This window comes from Taurulus bubalis, assembly GCF_910589615.1.
Source record: "Taurulus bubalis genome assembly, chromosome: 11".
Taxonomy (NCBI): domain Eukaryota; kingdom Metazoa; phylum Chordata; class Actinopteri; order Perciformes; family Cottidae; genus Taurulus; species Taurulus bubalis.
Window position 1 is genome coordinate 17,925,048 of NC_136599.1, and position 14,701 is coordinate 17,939,748.

General features: G+C 39.6%; 1 protein-coding gene across 2 annotated transcripts in view; it reads left to right on the top strand.

Moving 5' to 3' along the window:
- Positions 1 to 14,701, top strand: part of kazna (kazrin, periplakin interacting protein a) — a gene marked incomplete at both ends in the record, with an annotated part of 115,427 nt that overhangs the window by 82,012 nt on the left and 18,714 nt on the right. The window contains one exon of one of the 2 annotated variants that reach the window (XM_079226836.1): positions 10,143 to 10,334. In XM_079226836.1, the coding sequence (XP_079082962.1) occupies positions 10,143 to 10,334 (192 nt within the window). The remainder of the gene's footprint in view (positions 1 to 10,142; positions 10,335 to 14,701) is intronic. The other variant, XM_079226835.1, reaches the window with a different exon arrangement.

Sequence of the window (14,701 nt, forward strand, 5' to 3'; positions counted from 1 at the left end):
AAAAGTTGATAAGTGTAACATCATTTGCGATGCAGTTTGTTCAGTAAGGGAGGTTGTAAGGTTTTTTTTTTGTCCTGAGGACACAAACAGATTCCCTTGGGAATAGAAAGGTCAGGTAATGGCTGCTGTTTGCATACATGTCTGCAAAGGCCAAACATTAATCAGTATCCCATCATGCATTCAGTAAAGCACATATCTATCCAAGTGTGTGTGTGTGTGTACAGCAGAATGTTTCACATGAATGGCAATTTCTTACCATTCTGAGTATTTCGGCTGAGTTTATATAAGAAAGAAAATTGAATTAGTCTTAAGATTAAAAGATAATGCTCCTGGACTATAATAGCTGTCTATAAAGGCGCACAACAACATTGAGTGCACTGCATTTCGAATACCTTTTTTGGGTCAATGTTCTAACATTGAAGATTGGGGATAAATCCATGAAATTCATGGGCGTTCTGGGATTTAATCATTACAAGGAAATAGAACCGCGTCGGAGCGGGTGCATTAGCCTGGAGGCTGTCTTGCATGTAGTTTCCTATTGAGCCAACATAGCTGATTCTCATGGATTTTCATTTTATAGGAGTCGAGCTGGTAATGCTTTCTATTGCTCTTTGCTCTGTCACACAGATAGTAGCGGCAACAGAAAGAATGGAGTGTCACATACTGGCTGAACTTTACGACCCCGACTCGAGATTTGTTATGAATATGCACGTGTATGTGGGGAGTGAAAAGGGAATATTATTTTACAGATAAATAACATTTATATTAATAGAATTATTCGGCAAATTATTACAATGCTTTTTAATACAGTGGTAATGTATTTTACCACTGTAATGAAGCACTTGTAAATAGGTAACATTGTACAGGTTTTGAATTGGGGGAGGATTAAAATTGAGGATCTGAAAGATGATTAAACCGAGGAGAGAAAACAATTTGTAAAACTGAAGGACACAATAGTTTTTCCAGGATGATATGCTTAGATACTTTCTTTCTTCCTTTTTCATCTGTGAAAACAATTTTATTTAAAAAAAAAAAATGTTGTGCTTAGGGTTAGTTGTTGTAATTCTAATTTCAGCCGCATCTGGCTGAAGTGCACCACTGTGTTTCCTCCGTGTGAGTTTCATTTTATATAACTTGCTAGCTAATGCACAATATATGTGCCTTGTGTTTAGAGTGCATGGATCATTTTAAACTCGGCTATAAATCATGAATGCTTTTAGTCTTTTTCAGAACATGGTGTAGTAGTGCACTTCAGCCTCTTGTGGCGGAAATGGATATTACAACAACAAACACCTGGCCATGCTACAATGTTTTACAGATGAGAACAAGAGGCCAGGAACTTGGAAAGATTACCAAGGCAAAACATTTTTTTCACCTGTTCTCAAGTCATAAACACTGGCGAGAAAACAATTCAGATCAGACTTAGAAAATTGAACACTAGAAGTTTTCTTTTTCTCACTATTTATTCTTAAATACATTCAAAAGGAGTGCCGGGTTAAGCTCTCAACTCAACGTGGCATCTGCGATGGGTTCACAAGAGAATCAGTTTGAATGTAGTTATTGAAGCAGGGCCTTGGCTTAGTTGCCAAGTCCAAAACAAACAAGAGGATGTGGGCTGTATCCTCCCGTCATGAAAGCACTCGCTGCTCAAATTCTTGACCCCGACTGCTCTTTCATTCCCTTTTTTATTTCACACATTCCTGATTTGGGTTGCTCCTTTGTCCTAAACAACCGTGATACAATAAGCTCTGCATTCAGACTGCGTTTAAGGTTTTACTGTACATCGCCTCATTCATCTCTGCTGGACAAATGATGTCAGATGGAATATTATATTGCAGTAATTGAAGCAGTATATTTCAGACACATAATGTGTCTAAATTACATAGTTGTTTGAAATAAATATTGAAGTTAATGTGTCTACTCTATTATTTATACATTAAGAAGCATGCATACAGTATATGCACCCATTATATAGTAGCAGCCTTATCTGCTCCATACTGTGGCCTGTGCCGGATGTCCTCCCTCCGCAAGCTGGCTGAATATGAATTCTGTGGGAACAATGGGCCCGTTAATTGATTTTGTCTCCAGTAACAGGCAACAATTGAACCCCACCCCATCTTTCCCTCCCACTCACTCTGAAGATGGAGAACCAATCTAAAAGTGTCCCCCCTCTAGACACTTACTGTCATTCCCCATCAATTTTCAACCTCCAATCCCGTATCCGCCAATTTCAGCTGCCGGATGGCCAGTGGACTCTGACACATTGCTAGACCTTTTGAAACTTTGGTTTCTGAGTCCTGCTGTTGTTGTAAAAGAGGGAAAGGAGGAACTGGAAGAGGAAAGAACTGGACAGGAGACATTTTTAGGTTTAGGGAGACATTAGCCATGTTTCCATTCACATATGTCGATGCAAATGTTGAGGTATCGCATTATAAAAATCTTTATGGAAACAGTAAAATGCTTTTTTGTAGTATCTTACACTAACTTGAGGTGCATTTTGCCTGAGTTTTAAAAGAGTTGCGCTAAATGGATTATGGAACCGTCTTGGTCGAATAAATTGTGATGGAGCAAACAATGAAGTCACATGAGTAAGAGCTGTTTCTTTTGTCGGCATCTTCCTGGATACTCCAAAGACGTGTGAATGCTTGTCTTTGTCTCAGGACAACATGAAGCAATGCCAGAATTAGCTGACTAAAAGCCTGATTAAAGCCCGACCTGATTAAAACCTGCCCAGTTGGAACAAACTGCTGAAGACCTCTCTCCATTTTGTTGTAGATCTAGGTAGAATGGGTCGTTTTTTTTCCCCGTTCACTACCTCTACTTCTTCTACTCTGTTTCCTGGAAGTTTACAGCCATCAAGTCGATAGCGCCCACGTCTGACCAAACTATGCTCGAACTGAGTTTGTCGAAACCAAACCAGTTGATGGAAATGCAAATAATTCACATTTCTTATTGTGCAGCGGCTACTGAGAGTGACATAGAGACACAGACGGACAAGTGTTACTATGGTACGGAATATATGATTACAATGTCTGAATAATCTTTGTGGAAGCAGAAAAATAACAGATTTTAAGACAAATAGTAGTAGTATTTTTAGAGTAAATACGTTCACAGCAAGAACTACAATATTTCAAAAAAAGGCATGTTTTCTCCTCAAATGTATAATCTGTTTTTTTGCACCATGAAGTCCACAAGATGACAGATTTGGGCTACCCAGAGTAGTGCTGATATTTTGGAACAATTTTACGACTGGTCTCTAACATACCGACGCTGTTACACAAAGGCTGCAGGATTATTGAGGAAGACGGTTTCAGCCATTTTGCCTAAATCATACAAATAGGAAATGACACTGATCAGATTCATATTTCATTGTACCAACTGCATGTCAGCTGATGCACGGCCGCTATTATGCAAATGTGCACATTTAAGCTGTCATTTACATCAGTGGCCGGGGATGGAGATTTTATTTACTCTTTCGATGAATCATAATAACTAGCAATCCCGTTCAGGGAATTGGAACGGAATGGAGGCAGAAATGGTGGGAGGGTAAATGAATGCACATATTTCTTTGCCAATCGAGTCGGAGACAAAGATCAGTCGTCATTAGCCTCAGTTTAGTCCCTGTGGCACTTAACGGTTGCATAATACTTCAGTTGTAAAAACACATTATGCTTGTACTATTTAAAGAAACTCCCTGTTCAAAATGTTGTGTATTTCTGGATATTAGGAACAGAACATGCACACTTATTATTTTAGTGAATGCTGCAATGTAGACCTTTTCTGATGTATTTCTTCTCTTTATTAATTGTTTTGTATTTTATTTGCTTAATTTGATTGTAAACCGCTTTATTCTGCTCGTAGAGATGAACCTTTCACCCGACTCTGTTGCTCCCCTCGGCAACACGGAGCTTTACAGTGAGTTTTAGCTAACTGATTAACACACTGCTCTCATACTGTCGACTTCGGTGGCAGGAGGCAGCTATTTTCAGCAAAGAAAACTCTAAAACCCTCACTGTACTCACCCTGCCCAGCACCAAATGACAGGAAGACACAGTTTGTGACCAGCGAAACATCTGTAGAGCCAGGTTTTCCCCTCAGGAGTTGGTAGGGACCAAAACGGAGCTAAAAGAGAGTGACTATTGGCCTGAAAATGTCAGATCCCCAAAAACATGACTTCAAATGTATGATAATGTGGCCCCCATAACTGTTAGATGTGTAAATAAGCAACTGTTTGCTAAAGTCTGACATATCAATTTTAAAGGTGGGGATATCTTCACAACTTGTTTCCACTGCCCCCAAGTGGCCAAAAAATGTCAGTTTCAAACACTCCATTACAGGTTATAGGTTATCCTGATTCAACGTTAACCTCCTTTACTGTTGTAGCTTGCCCTCACAGGGTTAGTATGCAATAAGTATGACTTTGTTTTAGTTACTTACCGTGTTCCCAGATCTCAGCAGTCACCCAGGTGACTATAACCTTATTATTATCGATACATTAATGGCAAAAAATTCCCCCAAAAAGAGGGCTACAAAAATAAAGTGTGAAGCTGTCATTCAGGAGCAGAAAATGTGCTGTCAGCCAGTGGGGAACAGGTGGTGTTGAAGGCTGAGCTAACAGCAGAGTCGGCAAACATCCAGCCCTGATGCTTCCTCTCATACCTGCCAGTACGGAGGTTGTAATGGCAACAGAGTCACACCACTGAGAACTAAAACACAACCCTATGTTGTCAGATGTTGTGTGTCCTACACAGAAACATCTCTTTTTTCCATTTGAAAAGAGAAGTTATTACGGCCAGAAGGGTTGTGTTAATAGCTGCCTTCGTTGACATGTGTAACATTTGTGTATACAAATATATAAAAATATAATACAAGTATACACTACAAGTGAAATGATTTCATGAATATAATCTGAAAACATATTTATAATTTCCTCTCAGGGTTACGTTCTATTTTACAATTATCTACAAAATGTCTTTCATGTTTTTTTTCAGGGCTATGGCAATGAAGTAACTTCAGGTACTTCATTCTCTCAGACCCCTCCATCAATAAAAACATGATTTTCATTACATGTGCTTTAGATGTGTTACACAAGTCATTATATAGACTTAAATCTGAAGAAAATGAAAAGCACTTGATGGATGTCTAGTGTGATAAACACCTAGAAAGGTGAGTCTAAAAGGACCACTGCTGGATTGTGTGATTTGCATGAATACAACCTCCAATTGGCTCACCCTTCTTGTAGACACTGACGGGCTATAAGGCTTCATAAAACACACTTCATTCAAACTCAAAAACAATCAGCTTTGTTTGCAGGCAGTCGGCTCAAAGTCGTTGTGTGAGTAATTTATAAGTCGGCCTATTATTCGTAACTATGTTGCGTGCATGCGTGAGACAAAATGTAATACCTTAGACAAGAAACAAGATTATTCTATTAATTTGCATATACAGTACATAAGCATGCTAAGTTATAAGCCTCACAAACGCTAGCCGAGGTTGCAGGGAGGACTCTCTGTGGGAATGAGCTGCATGGAGCCCTGCAGGGAAGGGCAGGGCATGAGATTGCACTTATCAGGAGGCTCCCAGTCTGACCGTCATTTGTAATGCAGAGCTACTATGCATGCTTCTCACCAACCGGGAGACGATGCGGACGTTGAAAAATAGGTGGCTGTCTTCACCCCCCATCCCCCCACCCCTCTGGCTGTCTTATCTGGAGAGCTCCAGCACTGTGCTCGCTTGCACAAAGCTGGAGGAGACAATAACATATCTGTTCCCCCTCCACGCTCCCAACGAGTGACAGTTCATCTTGCATTTCCTATCGTAGATGTTGCAGGTCCTCCTGCTGGTAAAGTGAACAAATTTAACCATCAGGCTGCAAACAGTTTTCCCACAGACCACCTGGTTGTCTTCACCAAGTTAATCACTAAATGTTTCTTTTAAATCAGTGGGAGGATTTTTAATTAAATTCTTCTCCATATTTTCCATCGGTTTATTTTTTATCAGGAAGCATCTCGTGAATCTTTTGGGAAAGGGTGCGAATCTGTATATTTGTCTGCAGCGTATTCTCTACATCTCACATCCTGTACACTATGCACAGTGTTTTTCTGGTGCTATTACACTTCCTGGGTTAACATATGTCATTATATTGCGTACGCATCCACACCTCAGTCTAATCCTCTAAGTGCCGTAGGATTGATCATGCAAGTTTTTTTTTCGAAAGAGAGGCACTTATAATATGATGCCACCTTCTTACGCTCCCCTGTAGAGGTCGAATGCAATCGCTTTGGACAACTGTCTGACAAAAGAATGTAATGTGAAAGTCAATTGGCCATTCATAGGCATTACATTCAGTTAGGCAAGGCAAGTGCATTGACATATACCACTTTTAATACACAAAGGTAATTCAAAGTACTAAATACAATGCCATAACACTTTCAAATATAAGGTAGTTCAGGGTGTACTTGAGGATGGACGATAATAATGAAAGCTTTGAGGAGAAATGAAAAACAAACCGTCAGCGCTTGTGCACATACATTTGGGTATTTGGAGTGCTTACTAACCCAATAACTGAAATAAGGCAAACGTCAGTTTATCAAGCGCTGTCTAGGCAAAGGTGCAAAGGGTGGATACATGTCTCAGCAGACCTGCAGCTTTCAGGAACCTTGTTCCAGATATGTGGAGCAAAAAAGCGGAACGCTGCTTCTCCATGTTTAGTTCTGACTCTTGGAACAGAAAGTAGACCCGTCCCAGACGACCTGAGGGGCCGGGATGGTTCATAAGGTAGCAGCAGATCACAAAGATACTTAGGCCCTAAACCATTCAGTGCTTTATAAACCAGCAGCAGGATTTTAAAGTCAATTCTTTGTTTGACAGGAAGCCAGTGCAAAGACCTCAGAACTAGAGTGATGTGATCCACTTTCCTGGTCTTAGTAAGGACTCGAGCTGCAGCGTTCTGAATCAGCTGCAGCTTTCTGATTTACTTTTTACAGAGGCCTGTGAACACACCGTTATAGTAGTCAAGTCTACTGAAGATAAATGCATGGACAAGTTTCTCCAAATCCTGTTGAGACATAAGTCCTCTAACCCTTGATATATTCTTCAGGCGATAGTAGGCTGATTTCGTAATTGTCTTGATATGGCTGTTCAGGTTGAGGTCTGAATCCATAACTACACCTAGATTTCTGGCTTGGTTTGAGGTTTTTAACATCAGTGATTGAAGCTGAGCGCTCACTTTCAATCGTTCGTCCTTGGAAGCATGTAGATGTTGAACAGAAGAGGCCCCAGTATTGAGCCTTGGGGAACACCACATGTCATCCTAGTCAGCTCTGATGTGTAATTAGCTACCGACACAAAGTATTGTCGGTCCTTCAAGTAGGATTCAAACCAGTTAAGTGCTGAAGTGTCGAATGCAGCACTGAGATCCAGTAATACTAAGACTGAAGTTCTGCCACTGTCTGTGTTTATGTGGATGTCGTTGAAAACCTTAACAAGAGCAGTTTCAGTACTGTGGTGCTTACTAAAGCCGGACTGGAAGACATCAAAACAGTTATTTTCAGCCAAGAAGTTGTTCAGCTGTTGAAAAAACACTTTTTCCATTATTTACCGTGTTCCTTGTCAGTTCCTTGGTGGAAATGGTATTTATTTAACAGTAGGAAGTGTAACATTTCACCTGAGCAGATTAGAACAATTCTAGTTTCCTCTCTTTGTTGCAGCGGTGAAACCATTCTTCCAAAATTGTTTGGTTCATTATCTATCCTTCTACAGTGATCAATCTCACAGCTGGATACATAGTTTTTTTTATGTTGAAGATGTGGTTATTACAACTTACTGTGGGAGGTTTAAAATAACATCTTTATACTTCATTCAGAGATTTGTACTGGTGACTTTATTTGCATTTTTTTGTCAACATATAACCCTATTTATCAAATAAGTAACTTACTTCTATAAGAGAGTTAGTGTACACCATAATTGTTAGCCAGTATGTATGGCTTGCTCTAAAAGATAAAACACACATTTTCAGTGTCCTTCACCTTTATATATGACTCCCTGTTTTGCTGCCATGCACAATCAATACATGCAAACTAAATGAATAAGTAATCAATTAGAGATTGTGACCATTATAGGATTCTTGAACACCAATGAACTGTAACTTGCGGTCGGTGGTTTCCATAAAGGGCCAGCTCTTGGTTTGCCAATGATGGTGTTGCTGCTTGAGTTGCTCTGTAAAATGTGGTTCTATTATCGGGTCCATTAAGTATACCTCTGTATAATGACACTCCACTCGCAGACGTTTTTCTCTCGACCCCTCTCCTAATAACCCTTTTTACATTTCATTTTTGTTATTTAGCGGGCGGCTCTTACCCTCAGCCACTTACATTTAGTAAGTGAACATAAATTAAAGGACGCAAAAGCCCTGGTAGGCAGGTGCACGTCATGCAAGCAGTAAACTGGTCTCAAAGGTTCATTTTAGTTTCAGGGAAGGAAAGGTGAGAGCTAAAGTGATCCATGTGGTGTGCAGGGGAAGATGTGAGTGTAACACCAGGTCTGCTGTAAGAGGAGTGAGGGATGAACTGTTCGTGTGAAACACAGGATGAAAGATACATGTGTCACTCCCATAGGTGACTGTCAACGACTTACAAAAACAATAAATGTGTCAAAGTTGAAGCATTCAGGGAATACATTGAACAACAGAAATACTGCTGATGTTTCAAACGATGGTTTACTTCAGGTGCAATGTTTTAAGTCATTTTAACAGAAGATCTCCAGGTAGATGACATACAAAAAGCCTTTTTTTAAATAAATAAATAATTCATCTGTGGTTCGGACCTACAATCATCCTATTGACTGACACACTTACACTTAAAACATGACCACAAATCAGAAATCTTAACGGTGGGAAAATGCAATGCTCTCCTCAGCTTTGTCTGTCTTACTGTTCAGTGTTTCTGTCAAGATCGTTTCTAGTGTGACCCGTCCAGTCTGCATTTAAAAAACTCAACATTCAAACCATATGCTGCACAAATAATTAGCTGCACTATGCAGAGACATTCTTAGTTTACAGTCCTCTCTGGGATATGAAAGAACATTAGACTTTCATAGCCTGGCCTTGTTTGAAGGTAATGTAAAGCTGCTTAATATATTCTAAAAGGTAATTTACAAATTTCTTAATATCGCTGATGGTGTAACAATAGTTAAAGACACCACGCAGTATTAAATTGGCAATAAGGGCAAATGTAGAGGATTATTTCCACTGATGCTCCACAGAATGCAAAGCAGATGAATTGACTAACTTTACTAAAAAGCTAAAGTGAATTATTCTGTTCCTCTCACGGTGCTTTGGCATATTTAGTCTCCGATTCTCATTTCTCCCATTCTTCGCTGATGGATTTTCTTTTTTTCCGACAGTAATATTGGTGCTGGGATGTGGGAGTATGAAGTGTAATTTATGCGAGGCACTTGGTAGTGGAGCCGTGCGAGATGGAGCTGAGTAGTGTCCCTCACCCCAACCCCCTGCCTTGAGGATGCATGAAATTGAGTAGAATGGCCCCACTCATCTTTATATGAATTACTCCCCATATGCTCCACCTAGACAAGCACTTCAATGGGCTAAAATGTCATATTTTCTAGATTCAATATTTATTTTTGGAGGTTTGACTCGAGAACTTGAAGAGTGACATTTGTCTGTTGTGGCTTGTTTTAAACCGGGCCTCTTTCCATTATTTATACTTCCTGCCGACACTGTCAGGTTCAACAGGCAGCAGCAAAGATACATTTCATTATTAGATCAAAGACATCATCTACTGGACCCCACCCAACCCATGTGATGCTTACCCGCAGCAATTTGGCAATGCAATGTGATGTGGTTATCTCAATTACAAATGAAAGCATAACCTCCTATGGTGATTAATCGATTTTCAGACATAATCATATCTGCATAAGTGTTGCTATCCAAAGCTAGCGCACCTCTGCAAGATTGAGATTGGAATCTGGTATGCATGTGAGCCTTCGCAGGCTACTGGAATTAAATTGTTACTTTGTCTTAAAAACTGGTTCACTCTGAACCACACACATTTATAATAAGAAAGTATTGAGCCATGTTTTGATGTCAGCTTACTAAAGCTCTGTTTTGTCTCTGTGTGTTGCAGTCCTGCTGCGTGAGGAGGTGGCCCAGCTCCAGGAGGAGGTGCACCTGCTGCGGCAGATGAAGGACATGTTGAGCAAGGACCTGGAGGAGACCCAGGGAGGCTGCTCGGCCGACGTGCTCTCCGCCACCGAGCTCCGTGTGCAGCTGGCCCAGAAGGAGCAGGAGCTGGACCGAGCCAAGGAGGCTCTGCAAGGTAAGGAACAAGAAGCTGTTTGTATTATCTAAAACACTAACATCTTTATTATTATTCAATATGGATAATGACACTGCAAGAGATTTATGGCCAAGAAAGAGTATTAGTGGATAATGTTAACAGTTTTCAGTAGTGCCCGAATGGTAAAATAATTGATAATTAATTGTATTAATGAATAAATAATTATTATGGCTGCATGGGTAATTTTGTTGCATTTTATACTTTCTCATTGTCACAAACATCTTATATATATGATTAATTGCAACCGTAGCAAATGAAAAGCCAATTTCTAATGTACCCTTTCTCCTTAATATTCATGTGAATATGTACCTGCTTTTCCACTCATTGAAGCCATTTGCTTTAATTTAATTTGAGAGGATGTGGAAACATTTACTACTTTTTAAAGTCTATTAAATGTATTCAGAATTAGTTCAACCAGAATCCAAAAAACGTCTAATTTATATTATTACTTATAAAGTTAACATATGCGAAAGAGCTTATTAACAAACCTTTTCAGTACACATCCATCCATCAATCCATTATCTTTAACCTCGTATCCTGTTCAGGGTCACGGGGGGGCTGGAGCAGTAAAACACAATCCACATTGAGATAGGACAATTGATATCCACCTACTGTACATTTTAACAAATGTGTAAATTTAGAAAACCCTAATTTGATGAACACAACAAAAGTAGTTCTGTATGCATTTGCCCTTTTAGGCGTAGCTGTGAACATTGGAAGTAAGCAAAGCAGAGTGAAGATGCAGCAATTCTCACTTCCTGCTCACAACACCATTTTGTTCCTAGCTTTAGAGAAAAAACGGCTCTATTTTGCTCCTTAGCGCTTGAAATCGGTTAATTTCTACTTGTTTAATGTTAACATGAGTGTCTATAACAATGCGGTTAATGCGCCCCATTAGCTGCATTATGTCCCATTAGCATGTTTTCCGCTCAAGAGAGCTTTAACTTTTCAAAAAAGCCGCTGCAGGCACATCACGCAGCTCAGTTCCCGTTCTGCACCACCCACATATCCCGATCTCGGTTATGTAGTGTAGAAGTTCCACCGTATTACCACTGTAAGCTAATTTAAAGATGAGGGAAGATGCCTGCATTAACTTCACCTCAACCATACAAGAAGATATATTCAAGACAGTAATAACTAGCAGGTCATGCATTGGGGCACGCCTTACATATTTAATTATCAGAGCAATGCACTAAAAGAACAATTTTGTTTCAACTATCTAGAAAAACTTCAAAGGTAAATGTTGTGTGTTGAAATGGTCAGTAGACTTCATTCTTGACTGGCTTTGTCTTGTCCCATAAGAATAACAAGCTCTGTGAATTAGTGATGTATTTCTATATTGCAATATATATGATGAGTGTCCTTGTGACTCCAGGTTACCGCAAACACTTAATTGTCTAAATTGAGCACCCTGGAGTACCTGAAGTATCAATGTGTAGTACAGATTAGGCCGGGCAATAATTCAATATGATAAATTACTGTCTTTCAAGAAATCATATTGTGATGAAATCCTGTCGAGATATTGCAATACACAATGACTTCATTAAAATTGACAAAAACAAGCTCATACTGACTGCAAAAATAGGCTTTACCGTGTTGTTTTTTCTTATAGACTATTTATTTATTAATTACCCAAAAACTTTACGGAGATATGAAATGACCTATAGTGGGGGAAAAATATTTTGGCCATATGGCCCACCCCTAATACAGATGTCTCACTGTGAATGACCAGCAACCACTGGTGCTCCGTGTCTGTTAATCGCATGACTGGATGCAAAATGGGACTTCCCTCACATATTGCCTTCATATTGGCGCAGTCTACAGTAATGAACAGATTCTGCTAAGGAGTGCACAGTGGATTGCAGGGCATCAAGCAAAGATGTCATCAGTGTGGCAGTGAATCATTCTTTTCAAAGAATCATCGCCCATGGAATGAGGCAGAGTACAAAACCGCCATTCGGCATCAGACAAACACAGACAATTCTGTCAGGGGATTTTGTTGCTGCAGCATTTCACTTGACACTTGCAGCCTACGCTTCTTGGAAGAATTGAACAAAAACAAAACAGACTGTGGCAGAGTAGAATAGAGCAACACATCAAATAAATACTTATCTCTTCTTGTGATGTTTGACTGTCTGAACAGACTGCACAGCGCTCACGCAGTCAATTGTATGACTCAGGCCTGTTAATGAAGGCCAAAGCCTACAGAGCCCAGCAGGCACTGACAGCAATCAGCGGCTATGGAAGCTTTATAAAGAGGGACTTTGGTTGGCTTACGAGGTCCAGAAACGTTAAGCGGGGTGGATCTGCGCTGCTATTAGGACACGGCATGTGAGAGGACAACAGGAAATTGGCTGTTGTCATAATTAAGTTTGGTGCTGTTGTAGGTCCAGGGAGACAAATTGACTCTGAACTTGAGTGAGAAGGCATTCCTGTTGCTATTTATATTGTTGTTTTCACTCTTCAGCTTTTTGATATAAGCAACAGAGCAGAAGTTGGTGTACAAGTAAGTAGAGATGTTGGCCAGATCAAAAATAATATACATTTGCATTTGGTGGAGGAAAGCAGCAGGATTTCTGAATTATTTATATTTTTCATTGTTATTTTCCACATGACCTGGCCTGTATAGCAGGAGCTGGTTCCAAGCTGTTTTGGTAGTCCACGGTTGTCACACTCCATCTTCATACACTGACACTGTGGCTCACTCAGACAGATACTTTAAAAAAAAAAAAGCGTTTTGCATTTATGTTTGCATGTTGGGTTTCAGCTTTGTCCCGAGCTTTAACAGCTGTTTCCAACAAGAAAGTAGAAACATATCTGTCATCTTATTTTCTTGTTTGTGGTGCTTTTCTAGCTTCTTTCACCAAATGCATTCATGTTCTGTTTAGCAGATACTGGCAGATACTGGTTGGCCATGAACTGATATATATATAGATGAGATACTGGCACTAGACAATACTAGTGATAACAAAACTTTGTTCATCTCTATATGTTAATGAGCCTTCGCGGTTCTGAGGGACAATGAGGAGAAAACAAAAAGAATAGTGATAATGTTTTATGAAAAGTCAATTTAAAAATCTGCAATTAAAGACATTTATGGGTAAGGTACAGAAACAAAAAACTATGCTAGCTCCAAATCCCTTTCATTATTGTACAGTCAGTAAATATCGTGATTTTAAAAAACAACTGTACAAAGTCGTTTAAGACAGTTTCTGTGACAGAAAGAGTCCATTCTAAAAACAGAAGTGCCATTGCACCAAAAGGTGAGATGCAATGAATTTTACAGCACACTCTTTTCTCAAAGGCCTTCATGGTGTTGACTGTTGTTGTACACAACTGATGGAAGCAGTTGTGTTGATAATAAGGGAGTGCTTGAAAGAAAAGTTTAATCCTTGCATTACTTGGTACAGTTATCACACTTGGCTAATTGCTGATTAAAATGTCTGTGATGGTGGATATTGTCTGTTCAGCAAAGTCACAGAAAGTGTCACTTCCCCTTTTGATTCTCTTTCAAAGAGGGTTTCAGATGCGGTTTAACAGTCCGACAGGCACTTTGTACAAAGTATACCGACTCATTTAGTATGTCTCATTTACTTTTGATATCACATTTTGGTTTTATTACACACATTTGAATGCACATGTCATTACTATTACAGTGTATTTTAAGCTACTTCAGACCTAACATTCAATATGTTTTGCAATAAATCACGACGATTCCAAGTCTTGCGCCTGGTATGTGATGAGCCTGTGTATATTTCTAATAATCCTGAAGTGCTCAACATTCTTTATCTGGTGAATTCTTGTATTTGGAGGGTTAATAATACAGTAAAAAAAATGTTTTACAGTGGCTACCAAAACACAGGCCTAATGTTCTTGTGAATACCTAATTAACTGCAGCAATTTCCATGTGCTGCCAATTGATTGGAAGCAAAATATCGACTTTATTTGATATCCCCCAGTTTTCACAAGGCTGGCATATTGTGAACATCCCACCAGATGCTCTGGCAAATAGTTGTCCTCCAAGAATGAGAGCAATGTTTGGAGAACTTAAGCACCCTGGGTGTTTTTTTTATTTAAGTGCTACCAACAATTATTGTGAAGCAGAGTGGCTTTGTGTTTTTTTTAGGTTTTATGTATTTATTTTCCTGTGGTTCTGCTCTGGATGAAAAAGCAAAAGGCTGCAGTGATGAAGCAGCGTGAATGAAAAGCATCGTCCCCTCCTCTACTCCCTGCCTCTCGAGATAATACCTGTTTACTTTGGGAATGGTTTGCGGGTAAATTACGTGCAGATTTTCTGGTGCCTATGAATACAAAATGGAGAACGCAGAGAGGAACAGTACTTTTCA